General features: G+C 39.5%; 2 protein-coding genes across 5 annotated transcripts in view; one reads left to right on the top strand and one right to left on the bottom strand.

Annotated features, from left to right (window-relative positions):
• Positions 1-3,067, top strand: part of DMXL2 (Dmx like 2) — a 48,096-nt gene extending 45,029 nt beyond the window's left edge. For all 4 annotated transcript variants that reach the window (XM_038146786.1, XM_038146784.1, XM_038146785.1 and 1 more), the window contains 2 exons: positions 262-479; positions 1,597-3,067. In XM_038146786.1, the coding sequence (XP_038002714.1) occupies positions 262-479; positions 1,597-1,806 (428 nt within the window). In that variant the 3' untranslated portion in view covers positions 1,807-3,067. The remainder of the gene's footprint in view (positions 1-261; positions 480-1,596) is intronic.
• Positions 3,068-4,364: 1,297 nt separating this feature from the next.
• Positions 4,365-20,534, bottom strand: GLDN (gliomedin). The gene is made up of 10 exons (XM_038146787.1): positions 20,024-20,534; positions 16,744-16,795; positions 14,617-14,634; positions 13,868-13,966; positions 13,526-13,672; positions 12,754-12,879; positions 9,971-10,054; positions 9,765-9,890; positions 8,890-9,040; positions 4,365-5,508 (listed from the first exon to the last, which is right to left on the bottom strand). The coding sequence occupies exons 1-10, from the start codon at positions 20,531-20,533 to the stop codon at positions 5,049-5,051; spliced, it is 1,773 nt and encodes a 590-aa protein (XP_038002715.1). The 5' UTR covers position 20,534; the 3' UTR covers positions 4,365-5,048.
• Between the last annotated feature and the right edge of the window lie 866 nt (positions 20,535-21,400).

The following is a 21,400-nucleotide window of genomic DNA, read 5'->3' as shown; positions in this document are numbered from 1 at the left end:
TATTTTCTCAAATTTTAAATTCAGGCATGACCCTGTATTCTAAAGTAACTTAGACTGCATATCATGCTTTCTTGCGCCTTAGATCTAGGTATTTCTTATGAGAGCACTAAGCTATCAGCTGATAAGATATTACCCATATATAGGAATGTGTCTGCAAAGTTAGAAAATATCCAGGTAGCAATTTATAGAAGATAGGCATTTTAAGATTGAGAGCTACTTACAGTTTCAAATCTATTAAATTCTGACATCCTTCTTCTTCAGCCTTCACTTGTCATGACCACGGTGCCACAGTACTTCAGTATGCACCCAAGCATCAACTGCTGATTTCTGGAGGTAGGAAGGGATATATCTGCATCTTTGACATCAGACAGAGGCAAGTCCTTTTCACCTTCCAAGCACACGAGTCAGCTGTTAAGGCCCTTGCGCTGGATCCTTCCGAGGACTATTTTGTTACGGGCTCGGCCGAAGGCAACATGAAGGTAAGGCATGGAGGAGCTGGGCTCTGGAGGAGGGTGTTTGGCTGAAGTAGTGTACTGTCTTATGTAAATAGCCAGAGAAATGCAATTACAAAACAAAAACAATCCTCAAAACCCCAAACCTACACTTGATGTATAGCCTGATTGCTTTACATTTATACTGTAAATTGAAATGTACTTGTAGGCTTCAAAAGCAAGTAGGTTTTTCCTCCTCTAAAGAATAGTCTTCTGAAGGTTGCGAGACTGATTTTAAGTGGATAAAGCAAACCGCACGATTCTGAAATCTTACCTCTATTTTTCTCTCACGTAAAAATATTCTGGCTTTGCTGTAGGACATTTCTTTGTAACACAGGGGGCGCTCAGCAACTTCAACATTGTGTAAAGTTCCTGTATCACCAAGCGCTATTTTTTTCTTCTGATGCTGTAGCCCCAGACAGCTACTGAGAGGTCAGAGTAGCAAGAAACAAACACCAACATGAAAACAAATGAACAAAACAAACAAACACACACAAAAAAAAAAAAAAGCCACCACAGAAATACAGTCCTAGTTTTAAGGGCCATTTTACCTGAATACTAAGGGAAGGAAATACAACATGGTAAAGAGAAGGTGAATACAGTTTCTTTCCTTTTCTGGATGACTGCTTTACAGGGGCTTTCATGGCCTGGCCTTCCTGAGGCTCCTGCTACTTAGGACACAACAGGCAGCTGTGCTTCCTACCACTCTGCACACTTATTAATTATGCAGCTTACTCTCTGCAGCATTCCTTAGCAGGAAAGTATTTCCAGCTGCTGAAAAGCTGTCAGTAGTCATCTTGAATGAAAATGCAAACCTTTCAATTTCTGCAGCTTTCCTGGGGGGCTGCTGGGAGAAGGACTCTGATCAGGTAACATAGGGAAGCTTCACCCTGCCTAATACCCAGCTGGTCCTCAGTAAGGCAGCCTTACACTGCATCAGCAGCCTCTCAAGACTCTTGGACTTGTAGTAATTGTTGCAATGAGGCAACAAAAAATATCCTTTATCTTTCTCAATAGAGTTTAGAACAGCCAGGAATCTGAAACATTAGGGGGAAAAATACAAATCCTTTAATATTCATCTCCTTTTGTCGTTCTTTTGATACAGGTGTGGAGACTGACCGGCTACAATTTAATTCATTCTTTTAAAAATGAACATGCTAAGCAATCCCTTTTCAGAAATATTGGTGCTGGTGTCACCCAGATTGAGACTGTGCAAGGCAATCGTATCTTCTCCTGTGGAGCAGATGGCACACTGAAAATGAGGGTTCTTCCCAATGCTTTCAATGTACCTTCAGGCATTTTTGACATTCTGTAGCATTCTGTGAGCTAATCCTGGTTTCTATAATGTCCCTATGAGTAGCTAAAAACACAGTGATACGCACTGTGGAAAGAAAACATTGTGTTTCCTTTCAAATCAGTTACTGCAGCATTAAGTATTATGGGGAGAAAACCAACACTTTTACAACAGGTGTTTTTTGAATATGCCCATAAGGATCACTGGGGAGGAAATGCATGTACTGGATTGTAAAAGCAAGGAATTCAACCCAGTATTGTTGGTCGTGGGGGGGTTATTGCTCAGTAACCCACAAGCTGCATTTTGTGAGTGTTGTAAAGATCCTGACAGTTGTCAGTCACTTCACAAGCACTGTGGCTCTACAAGTCAGTAAGCATTTCTGACGTGATTCTGATTACTTTTATTCCAGTTTTTCTTGCTAAATGAAGCATGTATACAATTTCTCATTGTAAAATAGTTTAGTTTTAATTAAGGGTACTCAGTGTATTTGATTTCTGCAGGAAGTGTAATGGATGCAAACGCCGTGGAACATGTGCAATCAAGGATGTACTGTGAGAGATGTATCATTTTATGCTGAGATTCTTTTCCCAGTTAGTATTATTGCACAGTTGATACTGTAACTTGCACATCAATACATTTTTAAATGCGATGGGGTTTAATTTGCACAGTATTTTCCTTTCTTTCTGAGCTATGTTTTCTATTGGACACCTGCCTTTACTTTAGGAATGTATTGTAAGCACTAAATGTTTGTAGTGAAGACATCCAGCATTCTAGTCAGCTTTGAGTTTCAAAATCATTTGTCCAGAAAATACTTCATTAAATGAAGCTGTTAAGAGAATACCAATGGAACATATAATGCCACATTTCAGATGAATGTCAGGCTTTATGTGGCCAGCTAGTAAATAGTGGATAAAACTGGTAATTAAATTATTACCAGAGTATATTGTATAAACTATGCAGAGTTCAATATTGTTTGCTTGTAATATAACTAGCTACCGTTGTCAGATGTATTTTTCTGTTGTAAACGAAAAACATGTTCTTCAAGGACTGGAATGGATGTCTGTGTATTTAAATGTTAACAAACTGTCTTATTCCTCCAATGAAATTTTGATGTCTGTGCTGTATTGTAAGATATACTAGAATAAAAAGCACCTTTCTCCAAAGGTGATTTTAAATTGCAGCTTGTGAAGTAGGAGAAATATGAAAAGAAGGAAGGGTAAATGTCATTGTTTAGTTTTCCCTTTGTAAGTTAAATAAATTACTTTTATTTCATGAAACAGCCCATTCTAGAACTATTCCTTGTATTTAAACAGATTTATCTGAATCTCCAGTACATTGAGTGGATACTTCCTGAGTTAGCTTTAACTTGACCTCAGACTGTACTGAAATAAAAAAGATTAGCTGTTTACATTTTATTTTCAGCTGTTCTTGACAAGTGCAAGGTTAACAGAATTAAGTTCCACAGCTGCAAGAAGAGAAAAGAGGGATAATTTCCTTGCTATTCCTTCTCCAAGAGATTGATCTAAGTGTTTCAACAATGTTATGCAGAAGTTTACCATGCTTTGAGATAGGTACATTATCTAGAAAATGTCACATGTGACTTGAACTGTATTTGCCCGAGTATATTGCTGACTTTAGGGGTATTTTAGCTGTATTGTGATATTAGTACTGCAATTCAATTTTTGAAAAAACACCACAATCAAACAAACATGAAAAAATCTACCCAGCAAAACCTTCATACCCTCCATAAAAGTCACAAGCAGCCCACTGTAGCTCTGGAGTGTGAAGTGTCACACAGGTATAGATAGAATTTTTAGTCTGTGAGCTCTGATATATAAACTAGTTCAAAGTATTAATCACGATTTTTTGTTCCCTTCTGCATCTCTCTCCTTAGCATGCAAGGCCTTAGTGATAACAGCAAGTATCCTGAGAAGAGCCCAGCCATCCCTGTGCCACACACTGGAGCTTAGCTGCAGCAGAGGGATTCCTCCAGCACATTTGCTAAACAAGCTTCTGCAGGCACAGACATTCCCAAATTCATTAATCCCTTCAACAGGGCCTGGATCACACAGGTATTAAACAGCTCAGTGCAGTTCAGGATTTAAATAACACTTTGCTTCTAAGTATTTGAGTGCACTCCATGAACTTTAGCAATATGCACAGGCAGCTTAAAAGTTCAGGTAGGGGTTTTGCAAGAGCATGATATTAAATCTAGATACATAAAACAACAGGAGAGCTTTATGTTCCACCATTAAATTTAGAAATCTGAAATGCCAGAACAAAATTAAAATTAAAAAGTTCCTATTATTTCTTACCTTTAACTCAAAAATTTGAATGTGAATTGGCAGTCTCAGACTTATGGTTAACAACAGATTAAGTCACTAAGCAGTGTGATGATTCTAAAAATAGCAGCAAAAAAGTATAACCTTTCATTTTATGATTTCATTTGTGTGAATGAATGTGGGCACATTTTATTTTATTAATATGCCTTATTAAATAGCTATAAGCAAGTTATACTGGTATAGTTTGCATGGCAGTGAGAGCCAAGGAAGAGTCTGCAGCAACACAAGAAACTCAAATACTGTTAAAAATGAAATTTTAATCATAAAGGTTATGTCTTTATTTTAAAGAAACATTTCATGTCTATTCAGTTATATTTAATGTCATTATACCCATTTTCCTTTAGTTGGATTTTGCTTTTATTAACACTTGATTTGACTTGTCAAATTTTAAGCTTCTGCATTTTTTCCTATTTAAACAAGTATTTCCATTCCCGTTTTTTAACAGCTTTAAAACTTTGTCCAGAAAAAAGGGTCACACAGAATCCATGGAAATTAAATGAAAGTGACAAAGGTATTTGTACACAAAAGTTCATTATTTAGATGTTTATATTAGACCATCATCACTAGAAAATGATTGCAGAGAGGATGATTGTAAATAAAAGTTACAAATAGTCTCTGCTGAGCACATGACTATGGAATAATCAATGTGCATTAGACACAATTATCAGCTGACTAACAGGAAAAACAAAAGTATGTCTATGCTGCGTGCCATCTGCAATAGTGAACAACAATTTTTTAAAAAGATGAGGATGGCCTATGTAATTGAAGTGTGTTTATACAAAGGTACCTGATCTCCCTTTCATACACACTCACAAACTACCATCAGCAAACAGAAAATTATACCAAATGAAGAGACCCCCATGTGTATGTCATAGAGCTTTAAACAGATCCTTTAGTCAAAGGTGGCATGTGAAAATATATTCATCTGCCAAAACGGACTGGGTATACCATTAAGCTTCCATTCTCCCACGTGTACAACTTGTTGTCTCGCAGACTGTACGAAAGCATAGCAAGAACAGACTGTGAAGACCGTAACTTAAACCTTGCATCAATCTGCTTCCCTTTCAGTAAATCAAAAGCAAAACTTACTGTCATGTCCTTAGTGTCAGTAACATACAGAATGCCACGTGCTATGAATGCATTACCAGCCTTGGACTTTGGATAGGTGGTATTGATGTGCCAATTGACTGAGAACTTTTCTTCATCAACGCTTGCTACCATTATATTTTCATCAATGCTTGAGGCATATATAATCCAAAGACCCTTCTCATCCACTGCTATGTTGAAATATGTCTTGGAGTTAGAGAAGAGGTAGTTCCGGCCCTGGTGTAAGGCCTTTTTGATGTGCAGGGTGTGCAGCGAGTCTTTATCAAGCCCACATCTGAAATGAGATATGGCAAGGATTCAGTACAGGTGATCAGAGCTCATCACACACACACAGGGTGGTGAATCACTGATAGAGGTGGTGTTAAAAGCACTTGTTCAAGGAGCATTCTGATGTCTTTTAAGATTAAGTTGTCAAAGAACCTTCCAAAACACCAGGAGAAAATTACCAAGTCATAACCAATCTGAAAGGTGCACAAGAGCATGGATTTGCTTTTGGTAGGTTTCACTTTATTTAGTCGATGAAATTTATTATCACCAAGCTGAAAGAAGCAACTAAAAGGAATGGGTATGAAAAATAATTCAATACCAGGTGAAGGTGCAAAATTGGGAAATGGAATCTATACAAAAGTTTGCTTATGGACTAGGTGGGAGCTAAAGGAAGAAAATGTGATTGATCAAAGCAGCAGGAATTCTGGGCAGCTTCACCTAGTCTTGCAGTTCCTTCTGATGAAAACAGTCCAGATAATGCGGTGGTTTACTCAAGTAGACATCAAAGGAATTAAAATCCTACTTTTGCAGAGCCAAAATTGTGACCTTATGCTGGCCTCAATGGGACAGCCTGAATACTTCCATCTCTGATATATAAAATTGTTTTTATTCCTTGAGATTCCTTAATAGGTGGATAATCTGGGGGCAGGAGCAGTGAGCAGCTACATCACGTTCCTGTACTGGTTTAGGAGGGTAATCAGCTCCTCCCGAGACACATCTGCTGTCAGCATTTAATCACCCAATAACACTGGGCTCCAGCAAAGGCAGGGAGAGCATGGCTTTATCTTTTTAAATAATGCCCTCTGCAAAGAAGCACGTTTCGGTGTCTGACTTCTCTCTCACTGTGTAGCTCCATGCTTCAAATAGAGGAAGGAAAAATACTACTTAATAAAGGAATCTGCTACACTTGCAAGTATTTTTTCTGAAAAGATAGGCTTAATCACAGGCACAGTTCAGATCCAGGAACATACAATTATGGAAGAATAATCTTTCTGTTTAAGCAGCACTGATAGCATATATTCGAAAAATCAGGAATACCCAACTTAGATCATTCCCCTCAGCTTTTGTAAAACTCACATCTGCAGCAATTCCATATTCCAGCAGCATGTATATGCAATAAAAATAAAAAAAATTAAAAAAAATAAAAAAAATTAAAAAAAAAAAAAAAAAAAACAGTTAAAGGCTGGAGGAGATTTGAGAAATACATGTGTCAATCCTGTTAATCTTGTTAATTGCTTTCACATCTATAAATAACCTCATGCAAGGACTAGAAGTATAGACCTTAACAGGACTAGTCGGTCAGAAATGCAGATTTTTTTCAGGATTCTTTTCTATAAAAAGCACCCCAAGATTCATTAGAAATACAAAAGTTCTGCAGCACACGACACCATATCTTTTCCTGTTATTTATAGATTAAAATCTGGAAGGGAGCAAAAAAGTGAAGTTTAATTCCCAGGTTCTCTTGGGCTCCCCCAGTCAGGGACAGTCCAGCCTGGACTTCCAAATGGTTCTGAAATTCTTTAATCTTCTGATATCTTGGGGTAAAGGACAAGATAGTGTAGTACTTTCATAGTGTAGTACTTTCATCAACCACCAGGAATCAAGCTACAAACACTTTTCTGATCACTAATATCAACAAAGCCAATCAAAAATAACAGATATAGTAAAGCATGTTATGAAACAAAGAAAAAAGAATGAAACTATCACAATGTTAGATGTCTGACCATCATGAGAAAACCTGCCAAGGTTCAGACAAACCTAGTTTTACCAGCCTTTAGATATAACAAGAAGCTCTTTTTGAATGTTTTTTCAACATTTGCAAAATGGACTAACCAGATCTTCACCTATACTTTCCATTAAAAATATACAACAACTCCCAGAAGCTTTTATGGAGCCCAAATTTAAGGACTTCAATGTCATAGAATCTATCATGCCTCATTCTGTCTGTGCTGAAGGTAAATCATTTCAGAGTGAAGAACAGAACAGAAAGGCCATTTCTCAGCAGCTCCCTGAGAGAATTTGAAAATTCCACAAATAGTTTGTGTTCATCTGTACATGAAGGCATTTCCCAATTAAAAGTATGCAAGCAAAGGTGAGGAATCTCTGCCCTATCGCTGTGTATTGCTTAGACAGTGATGGTCAGTTGCAGACTACCAGAGAAAAAGCCAAAAGATGTTTAAAGGAGGCTGCCAAAAAGTGAGCTTGTGCTTGGCAGAATAAATATTATAGAATCCTTGCAGCTTGCTCACATTCCTTGGCATGCACATGAATATAGGAAGGCAGCACTCACACCTGCTTGGGAACAGACATCAAAGTACAGTAAATGTTCTTGGCTCAGACATCAGAGTGGTGTAAGAACTTGAAAGCACAAGCAATCTTTCACTTGCCCTTGGACTGTCTTTGGCTCTTCCCACAAGGTGAGATTCTGGGGTTGTTTTGTATTGTTTGTCTCTGTCCTCAGTAGAAAGTAAAATAAGAGATGTTATTCTCAGTTCTAGTTCAGGGAGATATATCAGGAAAGTAATAGAAACGTCTTATTATGAGGAAATCAAACTCTGGAGCCACTCCTCCCCTGGTGGAATGTGCAATTCTCCAGGTCGCCCTGTCCTCAGCAGGTGCCTCAGTGCACCCCTCTGTGCCAGCAGCATTCCCTGCTGCTGCCAGCCAGAGCAGAGCACAGCAAGGGCTCTGCAAAGCCAAGTTTCATGAGTAGGCCACGGTCACAAAACCACCCACCTACACCTCCCACACTGCAGCTGAACCACTTCTGACTCAGACGCAGGTAGGTGCACAGCTTATTCTTCGAAATGTAATCCTTTCTTCTGTACCCAAATTCCTTAGTCAGTTCTCATTTCTTTCTTGTGATTATGAACACAGCAAAGAATCCAAGTTGAAGAACACCCACAGCAAAGTAATGTTCAATAGAACCTGGATCTACCTGGTTGGATCCCAGGATAGCCAAGAGGAGAATTTATTGTCCTCTCTGCACATGGCATCTTGCTCATCCTGGGGACCTATTGCTCTATGACATGGTAACTGCAGAGGTGAACCCCTAAGACACAGGACTGAACAATGCCTAAAGAATTGTCACAGCAGAGTAGTGGTCCTGAGCTATTCTCCCAGTTTTCCTCTTCCCACAACATCTGCACACACAAAGTGGAAGGCTGGTGGCCCATATTCTTGTTACAGATTGGAAAGAATGAGTTGTTCTGTTCTGGAAAGAGCTCTGAACCATTCCTCCATTCTTCCTGTTTAGGTAGGACCAAAAAGAAATACAAAATGTTACAAGGAGAATTGTCTGCTTTTCTGAGGTTCAGCTCTGGCACTCCATCCCATTGCTCCTCCTTTCACAACTTCACTTGCCTTAAGCCAACTATCTTTGACTTACTTCCGAATGTAATTGGTTCCTCCCTGATGATAGTAGAGATGATTGTTTTGTACTGCATGACCACATCCATAGAAAAATCCTGAGATGTTTATGGTCCTGTAGCTGTCATTCAGCAAGGCATTGAAATTTTCATATTCTTTTATATAGTTTCCTAAACAGAGAGGAAAACATGTTGAAAAAAGGACTATCATTTGGTTCATCTAATTTTGAGATCTCCATACTAAAGTTCAGTCTCTACTGAAAGTCCATCTCAATCAACTACCAGACAAACAATTGTATTTGTGTTTTCAATAGTGATTCAACTTGCTGGAATGTGAAAAAAGAATACAGAAACACACAGAAGTAATCTATAGAAAAGATGATCAAGAGCCTGCTTCCTACAGACCTAATGGGTCCTCATTCTGAACACAGTTGATGTGTATGCAGAAATATTTCCTTTTCCCACTTAGGTCCTGGACATTTTCCTGCTCTAAATGTAGCTTATGCAGCAGTTGCCTCATTTTCACGCCTAGCTAAATGAAAAGGCAAAACTCCGAGCTAATATTTAGGAAAGTAAAGCCATAGGAAATAGAAACTCTTGAAAGAGAAGGATAAAAAGCCACAAACAATAGACATTTAAACTTGGATTTAGTAAAAAAAAAAACCCCAAACATCAAGCTATTTTAAAAATCCGGTGTTGACTCTGAAAATGTCTAAAGATACTACAAATGCCTACAACCATATGTATAGTCGAGTATTAAACAGGTAATATGGAAAATATTCTGAAAAAGGTGTGGGTAAAAACTCATCATTCTTACAAGTTTAGGTTGAAAGGATTAAGGAAGCCATGTCAGGATAACAACAGATTTTTGGTCAGTGACTACTACTAAAAATACCTGAAAAATGCATGGTGAGCCAAATCCTTTCATCACTTATGTTTGCAGGTTCCCTCATCCAAGTTCCAAACGTTTGCTGTACACTGGCAAAGCGATCAGGACTTCCTACAGACTTTATGACACGTTCTAGTGGGAAAAAAGCACATGTCCATGATCTGTGACACTGAGAGAAAGTAGCACTCGAGTCACACTTTGTAGCAGGTTACCAGCTTTTTTTGAAGGGGGTTCTGGAGTTCTGTCTTCAGCCTTTCCAGCGAGGGTATCATCATTCGGTACATCACATTTCTCATCTAGGGTGGAGGGAGAAAGAGAAAAATGACATGTTTTACCCTGTGGGACATGACAGATGGACACATCAGTGACTCCATTAAAATAAAGGAATAATAACTGGGATTTTGCTTCATCTGGAAAAAAAAAAAATGCTTAGGTTGGTGTGGTCAAAAATGAGATAAGAAAATACTTGCTCTCACTTCTGCCAAGGAAATGAAGTGTTGAGGCTGACAGTCAACTTTGAGGAGTAACTAATTAGATTTAGTTCCTTAGCTGTGAATTCCTCAGTAGCCACTTAGGAAGAGAGAGTTGCCCTTTTCATGAGATAACTTCAGGCAGGTGAGGTAGCTGGAAAATGGCTGATTTAGAAGTAAGACAAAAAGCATTTTCTTGGGAAGGAGTAGTTGTTAAACTCAAAACCTTCACGCACAAGTCCCCACAGACCAGAAGAGAGGGTGGATCCTGTAGGCAACACAGAAGATTTTGTTCATGCTGTTCACGCCCGAGACAGCAATAAAGCAGTAACACATGCACCGAGTACATAATGCATGAGCTTGACACCCATGCCAGCCACTAAAGAAGCAGGATGAAATACTAAGGAAATGACACATTATATTATTTACACACATAGAAATGGTTAGAATCACATTAGAATCAAATACCTGGAAATATTTTTCCCCACCTCACAACAATTTAAAGATTAGCTGACTGGATTTTCCCTTAGCATTCACTGTTAAAACAATGCCTGAATTAAATTATTTATGGACCATTTTCTTTAGAGCTAGGTATCTCTTCAGCCCTTAAAACATTGTGACAAATTTCAGTTTGCTTAGAATGAATAACCACAGAGAACAGTTCTCATCTTTTTGCTGGTTTCATTGTAGCCTTGATTTCTAATTCCATTCTTAACTTTAATCTCCAGCATTTCACACTGCTTTACACACAGGCTACACATTTTTAGGCTTCCATTTTCATTGTTGCCTTCTAATATGTTTCTAGGATTTACAGGTCTGTGATGAAGTTTAAGTGACAAAGATAGTTAAAAATAGGAAAAAAATATAAAGTAATGCTGAAAGGGTACCGTGACATTCAGGAAAGAAAGGACAGATAATACTGCATTGTTGTTTTCTCCTTTAGGTCATATCCTCCTTTTGTTCATGCAGAAGAAAACTACTCCAAGATGGAGTAAGAACAACACTTATTTCTCCCTTCCATTATCTAGGGCATTTGGTGAGATGACATTGAAAGTTTGCAAGTGATCACAGTGTATCTCCAAGTAAGGCACAAACAGTCCACCCAGCCATGGTAAGCTGAATGCCTACAGCTAGAATTTACCAATCCCTCGAGATCCCCTTCCAGCTTCTGATCCCAAAATATTTCCATAATATTTCAAAAAACAAAATCACTCAGCAGAAATTATAAATTGCAATGCACAAGTTGATTTTTCTTGGGTTGAGTCTAATAGATGCAGTTGACTGAAGTAGCAGTTCCCTGTACAGCAGTTTATCTAAAACTGTAGGATAGCCAAGGGCCAGGTCAGTGTTTGTAGCAGAGCTGATTGCACTATTTGCCTTTGAGAATATTTGCAATACTTCCAGCTGCATGGATCAGAAAGCAACTAAAATTAAAGAGACAGTTTTCAATCAGAGATTCTTATGGGAAATTTTCATTACTTTCTTCCCATCAAAAACCAAGATAAATATCCTGCTGCTTCCTATCATAAAATATTCTGGTTGAGAGTTAATGGAGTTTAAAAGTCATTAAAACTATTCATTTGGTCTGTTGGGGGAAGGTGGGAAGGATGGAGCAGAGATGTTTTGTTTCTTCCAGAATTCACTAAAGTACCAGAGAGAAAAAATATACCTGCACTTCCAACTAATTATTCTCTTCTCTTGAAGAAATTAAGTTTTACCAGATTCAAAATTTATTTTGAAAAAGCCAGGCTTGTATTCTTATGCAATAAGTTAATTACAATTGTAATTCAGCATATGTATTTTCTTTCCTTGAAAGAATAAAGAATATTTAATTACAAAATCTGGATTATTCATCGAATTTTGATAATAAGATCTCATGGTTTGTTGAGTCATAAAACATAAAAGCTCATTGAGGAAGATCTCATCTTTACAGAGTTGAGTGTAACAGCCATTTTCCTGCTGCAATTTAAAATCCATCAGAAATCCATCAGAGAGCTTATCCTCTGAAGCATTTCAGTTTTTTTCAACACTTGAAAAGAGGCCACCTGAGAAAATGGTCCAATTATCTCATACAACAGATCATGCATTTCTGAATTTTCAAACAGGATGAGATTTCTGCTCCAGGTCTCTCCTGTTCATTGTAAGGAGGCTCTCAGGGCTCTGTTCTGACACTTCAATGTCCAGAATCAGGAGTTCATATTCACATCTAAAATTAAATATTCATTATTTAAAAGCCTACAGTTTCAGCTGCATTTCTCTTACTTTCCAAATGTATCCCACCTAATAGAAAACACCATTGGTAAATACTTTGCCTGAGCATTTCCAAAACAATTAAAAGGCTAACATGAAGGTAGCCTGCTGCCTTACACAAACCTTATTTCAGTAAGGCACCTGAGCACATGTTCAGCTTTAAGCTTATGCAGTTTTAGTGCTGCCAGCAAAACTAAACCCATGCTTGCTGTTTTGAGCCTTGAAGCAATTGTTTCATCTTGGTTTAATGGAAAAGAACACTGGAAAGCACTAACCTGTGCATTTGCTGCCGTAGATGTTCTCCTGAAGCTCCACATTGGCTTTACCTTTACGTTTACGTGGAGGCCCTGGGGGTCCAGGAGGTCCAGGGGGCCCAGGTGGTCCAGGCTCACCTTTTGCACCTGGGTACAAAATTCAGTGTCAGGGCACAGCCCTTCCCCAGGCAGCAGGAAACCTGCAGAGAACTGTACGTGTCCCACAGGACATCCACAGAACAGCCTCTCTCTTTCTTAAGAGGTTCCTGAGTACAGAATATGGTGCAATAAACTCTATGAAATGCTGTTTGTTTAAAGGTGAACCAGAGAGAGCTTCACAAGGAGTAGGACATCAATGCATTTTATCTGTCTGGATTACAGCCCCATCAGAGAGTTACAATTTCAGATGCTACACTGCTGTAATTTTGCACAGTTTATATTTGGCTGCTTCATGTATTCCTGAGTGGAAATCTGCCCCTCATTTTCTAATAGAAAAATAAAACTACACTGAAATAAGGAGCAGGAGGAAGTCAAATGTATGAAAGCATTCTGGAAAGGGTGAAATTCGCATATGCTTCACCCCAAAGGCCCAGCAGAAAGGTTTTTGTGAAGACTTGCCTTGCAAAGAGAACAATCTGTGCATAGCAATACTCAGACTTCCCTGTGTATATAAACCCTATTTGCACATGTTGGTCCTGCCCTTGCAGATCACATTCATGCTTCAGAAGTGGAGCATATCTGTTTCTGCCAAGTACACTGTTGCAAAAGAGCTCCCAAGAGCAGTTTTCCATACCTTCTAATATCACATCATTGTTTGCATCCCCCTTTTTTCTCTTGGATCCTCTTGCACCTTTTTCTCCTGGCATACCATCCTTGCCAGGTAAACCCATTTCTCCCGGTTCTCCTTTCTGTCCTTGATCACCTTTTGGTCCTGGCAAACCTAGAAATAAAAACCATTTCAGTATCAAGAGCAATGGTGCTTAATACTGCTCCAGTATTAAGCACCAATTAATAAATATTTTTACTACAAACCATATTCACTCTAGTTATATTTTTCACCTGTATTTAGCTGGATAGCTGTAATTTCTTTGGATTTCAAAGCAGCATTGTAACCTAATATGAAGGGAAGCTGTACCTATTTTTCCTCTTTTTCCATTAACTCCTGGTTCTCCCTTTTGTCCTGGAGTTCCTGGGATTCCATCTGATCCATTGTAGCCAGGCAGCCCAGGAGGCCCTGATCAAACCAAACAGCATAGATGAATTTTCACTGTTGAATGCAAGTTACCCTGAAATTTACTATATTTACATTCAGCATGTTTATATATCTATTTAAACCCCAGCAAAACAGAACTCATACTTTTCTGATACAGGGAATTATTCCAAGCAGACTCACAAGTTAAGCGGCACAGAAAGAAAACAAGTAACCATTCTTAACACAGCCTTGCAACCACCTGAGTGAGAACTGAGACAGAATTCAATAAGAAAGGAGGAAAAGTTATGGGGGAAGTGGGAGAGTGTAATCAGTAATCAATATTTTTAGAAAGATGGTTTTAATGTTAAATTAAAATATCCATTTCCTTGGGAAGTTAATATATAAATTCATCTCTTCACCTAGGTGCTACTTAAACATATTAATTTGGTTTTGATCAAATGTTCTACTCCCTCCACTAGAAAATTAAAATGTCTAAAACCTCCCCTCTCTCAGAAGGGGCATGAACTGACTTAAATACAAGCATTATAAAGGCAGGCAGTCATTCAACCCTCCCTTTATCTAATTAGCAAGAAGACAATTTTGTGAAAGATACATTTCTGTATTTCAATGTTTTGTACCAGCAACTGTTTCAATTACCCCCAAATGTTACTGCAATTCTCCACGTGTCTTACCTGGGGGTCCTGGGGGGCCTATAACAAGGAGAAAAAAAAAAAACACAAGAAAGAAGAAATGGTGAGTTTAACCTAGCAAGAAAACAAAGCAATTCCAAACTGAACTGATTAGTACTAGATCAGAACAGGAAAAGGGTAAGAAAATCCCTCCAATTTCAAAATCAGCATCTATCTGTTTAACTGCTTTGTATTATAAATGTCTGAGCATAAGCAGTAACTCAGACCTGCCAAAAGAGTAACACCTTTACATAAACATATTTTGCTTTTTTTCAAATTTCAATTGATAAAGATTTGGCAACAACCTCTGCAATCTAACCTTCCTGTCAGGGGCTTTGGTGCCTTCACAAAGCCATGGGTGCAAGACACCTCACAGTCATATTTCCTTTATTTAAGTGTTCTTCAGAAATCTCTTCTAGTGGAAGAATATTGGCTTTACAATGCTGATGAATGCCACAATTGAAAATCCTGTTGGAAATACACATTAAGAACACATGCCACTCTTCTCTGTGTTTTACAGATATTTCATTGCAGTTCAGGACTCAGACTATTTAAATAAGAAAAAAAAAGTCTTGTCATTCATATAGACAGTCAGACTTTTCACATGTGATAGTTATCCAGTCTGGATCAAGCTTCCCACAGAAACTGGTTGGTACATTGAAAAATTGGACTTGCTTCAGTCATTCAGCAAGTTGTAATACAGCAAAATCTGTCTCACTCTCTTAGACAGCTTAGATGTTGGGCTCTAAAGTGAAGCAAGCATAGCAGGCAAGAGTAAAGCAAGATTAACCAGAACAATGTCTCTGATTCCTCATCTGTGATCCCCAGTACACATTAAAAATTTTAAAAATGGAAAACCACTTGGAGAATACAAAGTTGACAGTTGCAATTAAAGAACCAAATTAACTCTGTGAACATTTTTATCCAGCCAAAGTACTGTCTTGTTTCAACCAAGCTTCTTACAACAGAAAATAACAGTAATTACTAGATTTCCTTAAAGATGACAATTTTTGGCATTAATTATGAAGCATTATGAGTAAAGTGAAAATCATTTTACAATACCATTATAGGAATCATCCCTTTTAATCAGTATGGGCAGTAAAATCAGTTAACATCTTTCTGCCAGTTTTCCAGTAAATGGGTATTTCTTTCACACTATGTTACATCCATTAGAGCATTGAATAACTTCCTCATCCCTAAAGCTGAGGCTCCTTGTACAAGCATAAGATGCAGAAGAAAGGTGCTTGAAAAGCCACAAATGTCATTGAGGCCTACAGCAGAGAAAGCCTCATGTAATGGTGTTAAGAGAGAAAAAGGTGCAAAAGGCACCAAGTAACATGAATTTACAAGTCTGAAGCCCAAAAAACCCAAAATTTATATTGTCTGTGGTTCAGCCACTGTTGCAATCAGAACTGATGTTCAGCTCCAGAAATATTAACATCTGTGTGTACACTGGTAGTTCTCATTTGTGTTTAATCAGTTGAGTCAAATGGACCTTATTGAAAATTCAAACCAGACAGCAAGTGAAGCATTTTCTTAAACTCATAAATCTGGCTTCTTTCTAATCTTCTCATTTCCAAAAGGAGCACAGCTCTTTCTGTGACAGACCTCAAAGCTGGACCATAGCTCTTAAATTGGCTACGACCAGACACTCTTCACCAAACCCCACAAAACTTTCCACACCCTCTCATGATTCAGACATCAGCAGCTCCAGGTCCTCACTGGTGACGTGTGACTTCACTAAGTGCCACTGCTCCACTGCAGTTGGAACAATGGGAGCAAGTTTCTGCCCCCTGCATGTTCCTCCCATGTTAGGCCTGAAGTGTGACATATGCAAAAAATATTGTGACTAAACCTCAACTCGTATTTGAAACACCCAAGCCTAAAAGATTTGCTTATGAAAATTACATCAAAGAGAAATGGCTCAAAGAAGCATCAATTAAGCTCCTTAAATTCCAGCATTTATATTCAGAGGGTACAGATAAGTCCCAAAGTGGTGCATATAATCTGTTTTAAAATTCTGATAAATAGCAGGTTTTTGACACCGTTATTGACCTCAGGTTCTTTGAAAACACTGTTTCTGGGTTCCTGGAGGTGACATAGGTGTAATGCTTAAGGCAACAAACATACCTGTTAAACATATCCCTTTTGTGCTGTTACACAAATCCACCATCACTCGGACCTAATATTGCAAAGAAATTAAAGTTGAAAACAATGTATTTCATAAAAGTATCCAGTTCACTTTACCTACAGAAATAATTCCAAACCCAAAGATACAACTGGCCCTCTGTGCTTATTAGAATAAGCTATTTAGAAAACTGTAACACTGTGACACCATCCATCTCTTTGGGCAGTGTTTCTCTCATAGGCCTCTGTTCAATAGACATCAGTTAAATCCTTACTGAAAATATGAATAAAATATTGGGCAGAAAACTCCATACATCACTTAGCCATTAAATTTCACACATTACTGGAACACATGTGGTTGTCCATGCATGGACTCTGTCAGTAGAAGGTATTAAAATCCAATTATCAGCCAATAAAAACTAAATTCAATTTTATTTTATATTGGTATAAAGTGATGGAAACTTTTCTAATGAAGCATTTAGAAGGGGAGAAAGAATTAGAAAGGGAGAACAATGACCAGTGTTCCAAGTAAGCAATTTCTTATCTTTGAATAACCAAGATGTGCAAATTTGAAATGGACCTTCATCCATTCAAAATAATTCAAGCAAAAAGACAAGTCTTTATTAAATCAAGCTGGAAAACACATTCATAAAGATGCTTTTAATCTAGAGTAGACTAAAATTTACAATAGAGGAGTCATCTTTACAAAATACAGTTCTTGGCTGAGCAAACATTCACATTACATGTCCTGCATAATCAGAGTTAACACTAAAACATTTTGTGACTCATCAAAACAAACAGCAGAAATATTATGACCATGATCTCTGGAAGTCCCTCAGCTCTCTATGGGAAAGTCTAATGTTTATAGCCAGAAAATAAAAGGTCACTATTTCATGGCTGTGCAATGAGTGATAATTTATGAACCATTTACCCAGAGCTGCACATTTGTTGATCTTTGTGCAGTTACTCTTTCTACAGTTAATAGAAATTAATGGAATGCACTAGTCCCAAAAGGCAGAAGGAACAAGTGCAAGGCAATCTGAAAGGCAGATTGAAGTTTAATCCTAGCAAGGTTATTTGCCACTCTCAATCATTATTTTCTAAATTAATACATCATTAGTTTCAACTGCTAAATCTAACAGACTCAAATAGAGGACAATTAGTTTAGAGGAAAGCATCCTTTTGCTGCAAAACCAAACCATATTTGACAATGAGTTCCCGTTCTGTCTGATACCTGCTGAGAGTGTACTGATTCCAGACTGTACTGGAACAGTACATTTAAAATTTCAGATTCATTTTAAATTAGCTGAGAAGTGCTAACTGATTTTGAATATCAGAATATGCTTGTTTTCTTTCCCCTCCCACTCCTCAAAAACACTTGGCTCCTACCCTGTAATTTGTAAAATACATGTTGTCCATGTGCACTCTAATTCTAACTGCATTTTAATTTAAATCATTCTGTTGAGGTTGTTGAAGTGATCACAACTTGCTTTGGGCCCCTCCAATTATCTCAGCAGCACTACTTTTACCAGTCAGTGCAACTCAGGTGACAAAAAACATGGCACTCAAGAAGTGCAAATAGCCTGTGACAGAACTTCCAGCTTAGCTATGAAAGATACTATTCACAACCAGCATCATCACTAAGAAAAGCTACAGATAAAAATATCTTATTTAAATGCTAAAATCTTAGTTTTCTCATGGAGAAATGGTGGAAAAATAAAAATAAAATAAACCCCTAAACTATGAAATATTACTCAGATAATTGGTGCCACCTTCTCTTGCACTGTCTTAAATCACACTTTGAATCTTGGCCTGTTGCCCTCCCATCAGCCTTTCTGCAGCAGCAGATTTGCCACTTTCCTATTTTTCCTCGCTTGCAAAATAAATATGCGTATACTTAAATAAGAGGCCCTGAACAAAAAATATGCTCATGTTATCGGAGCTAACATGATTTTTGCTGCCTGTGGTTATTTCAAAGATTCATGAAGAGTGGGCACAGCAGCTGTGTCCCGAGCAGGGGCTGTGCAGAGCAGTAGGACACTGATACCTGCAGTGGCCCTGCAGAAGTGCCTCCCCTGCCAGAGAGAACCTGCTCACCAAGCCTCTGTTCAGGCCCACATTCAGCAGGGGCCACCAGTGTCACAGGGGTCATCCCACCAACTCTGAGGAACTTTGTCTCACACTACAAAAGCAGCCAAGTCTTCAATTTACATTAGTGGGAGTTTGATTCAAAATACAGAAATGCAGGAGTGGGAGGAGGGGGTGCTTGAATATTTTTCTAAGGACTCTTTTCCCCTTGAGCAAATGATTCTGCATACAGTTACACACTGTGCAGTGGCCAGAATGAAAAATGTTTGATGGGAGTAAGAATAAAAAGACATCGAAAAAAAATTGTATAACCCAAATAATGTAATTATCAAGACTCCATGCTTTAGAACACCTGTGCTTGACACTTTCATTAGCCCTAATATTAATGGAGATGTTATCACTGTAAAATGAGGATTGCAATAGTTCATTAAGAAAAATGCCATCAGAATGTGACTGAAGAGGCATTTTCTGTAAATAATTTCTTAACCAGCAACATTAGTGCATGAGTAAGAGCCTGAGTTACACTTTTGTGCACGTAGACCTGCAATCCTTACTGAGACAGTTTCCACTAAAGTTCTCTCAATAGTAATATTTTTCTTGCATTTCTTCTAGCTCAAAACTCAAAACCTTTTCAGTCTCTTCAAAATTTTTCAACTACATTATATTAGTTCCTACTGAACAATATCATCTTTTCACCGAGGTGCAAAAAGCTGTGCTGTTCTATCAGAGAAAGGACATACAGTTCTCTTAATCCATCAAACAGCACCTCAAATTTAGCACTTACTGGAAGGGCATTATCAGTTTCAAAGAGATGGCAGGTGATGTCCAGTGTCTCAGGCTGAGATGCTGAACGGCGCAAAACACACGGGGGCTCTGTTAGTGGGGTTAGTTTTAAAAACCGGGAACGTTGGAAACTGGAACGTACTGCAACGAAATTTTGGGATTTCACTAAACCCCCATCCTCCCTCCCTTTGTGTAAGTCTCGTTCGTAAAGTCGGATGGTACCCTGCGAGCTCCGCGGCCCAGCATTCACAGAGCCGGCAGTGATGCAGAGCACCGCGCTCGCTCCAGGTGACGCCGCCGCGGCCGGAGCCATCGCGGGTGTCCGCCCGGCGCGGCCGCCGCGCTCCCGGGGCCGCAGGCGGGACAAGCCCCGGCTCTCCCGCCCCCCGGCCCGAGCGCGGCGGGGCCGTACCGGCACCATGGAGTAGGTGAGCATCATCAGCATCTCGTCGCTCTCGGCGCGCACCTGGCCGCGGGCGCGCTCCCCGCGGCGGCTGCGCTTGGTGCGGGCGGCGGGCGCGGGCGCGGGGGGCAGCCCCCGCACGGAGCCGTTCCCCGCCGCCTCCAGCTCCCGCAGCGCCGCGCCCAGCTCCCGCCACTGCGCCAGCAGGAACAGCGTGCCCGCGGCGCTGAGCGCCGACAGCAGCCCCACGGCGGCCAGCAGCGCCCGGCCGCCCGCCGCCTCCATCGCCCCGCCGCGCCCGCGCCGCCGCGCATTTATCGCCCCGGGCCGGGGAGTGCCGGGGGCAGGGCAGGGCACGGCGGGCTGGACACTGTCCCCGCAAAGCCGGGCAGGACGGGGGAGCTGCCCTCGGTCACTTCCAGAGGGGGACGCGCCTGGGACAGCACGTGACCCAAACGTGCTCTCTAACGACTGGCCTTGTACGTGGCTTTTTCCAGGGGTCAAGCAGTGAGACTGCATAAGAAAAATCCCCCCCATCAGACAGATCCTGTCATCACACACATCCGTGACACGGGTCCTGCCGTTCACACCATCACTCCTACCAATACCATTTGTCATTCACTTACAAAAATTGACTCGTTGCTTTAGATGTTCAAGCAAAGACCTTTTTCAAATCTCTACTGCTAAACCTTCTGTGACATGGGGTAGCTTTAATATAGCAAATTTTGTTATCAGTTAATTCATAGCCAAGATAATAAAATTAATTAGAGCATATAGCAGACTGAATACCAAGACTTCATGAAGAATGTGGAACCTCTTGAACTCAAAATCACTTTACAAAAAAGTTATTTTTAAAGCTGACATTTCAAATCAAAGCCATGCACTTTCTTATATCGATACCACTTCAAATCAACCTCAGGAAACCCCCAGCTTTTGAATGCCAAGTTTCCTACAAGAGAGGGCTTTGCTCCTTTGTCACAGTGACAAGTCTCTGCTGCAACTGATCACTTACATTTTGTCTCCATTCTAACTACGCTATTGACCTGTAATTCATGCTAATCCCACGGTACATTGACAGATGAACTATTAGGTCAAACCAAATCTGTACTCTATACATTCAGTTCTGCTACAGCTGCCTAAGCACAGTAGAGAAGCAGAGATAGGAAAATAACTGCATCATATTAAATTTCTCATCTCTCTGAAATAAAAAATTACTGCAAAAGATGCTGATGTCCTCAGGCATTGCAGTGGAGAGTTTCCTTATGAAACTGCTACAGGTATAGGTCAAACAAGATGAAAGAAGAGAGAACAATCATTCCATCTCATCCCATGATGGCAGATGAGAAAGAAGAAAATCACCATACACCCAAAGGCATAAGGCTTATC

Source organism: Motacilla alba, chromosome 10 (genome assembly GCF_015832195.1).
Source record: "Motacilla alba alba isolate MOTALB_02 chromosome 10, Motacilla_alba_V1.0_pri, whole genome shotgun sequence".
Classification (NCBI taxonomy): Eukaryota; Metazoa; Chordata; class Aves; order Passeriformes; family Motacillidae; genus Motacilla; species Motacilla alba.
Note: the sequence above shows the minus strand (reverse complement) of the source record. Positions and strands in the feature narration are given on the sequence as shown.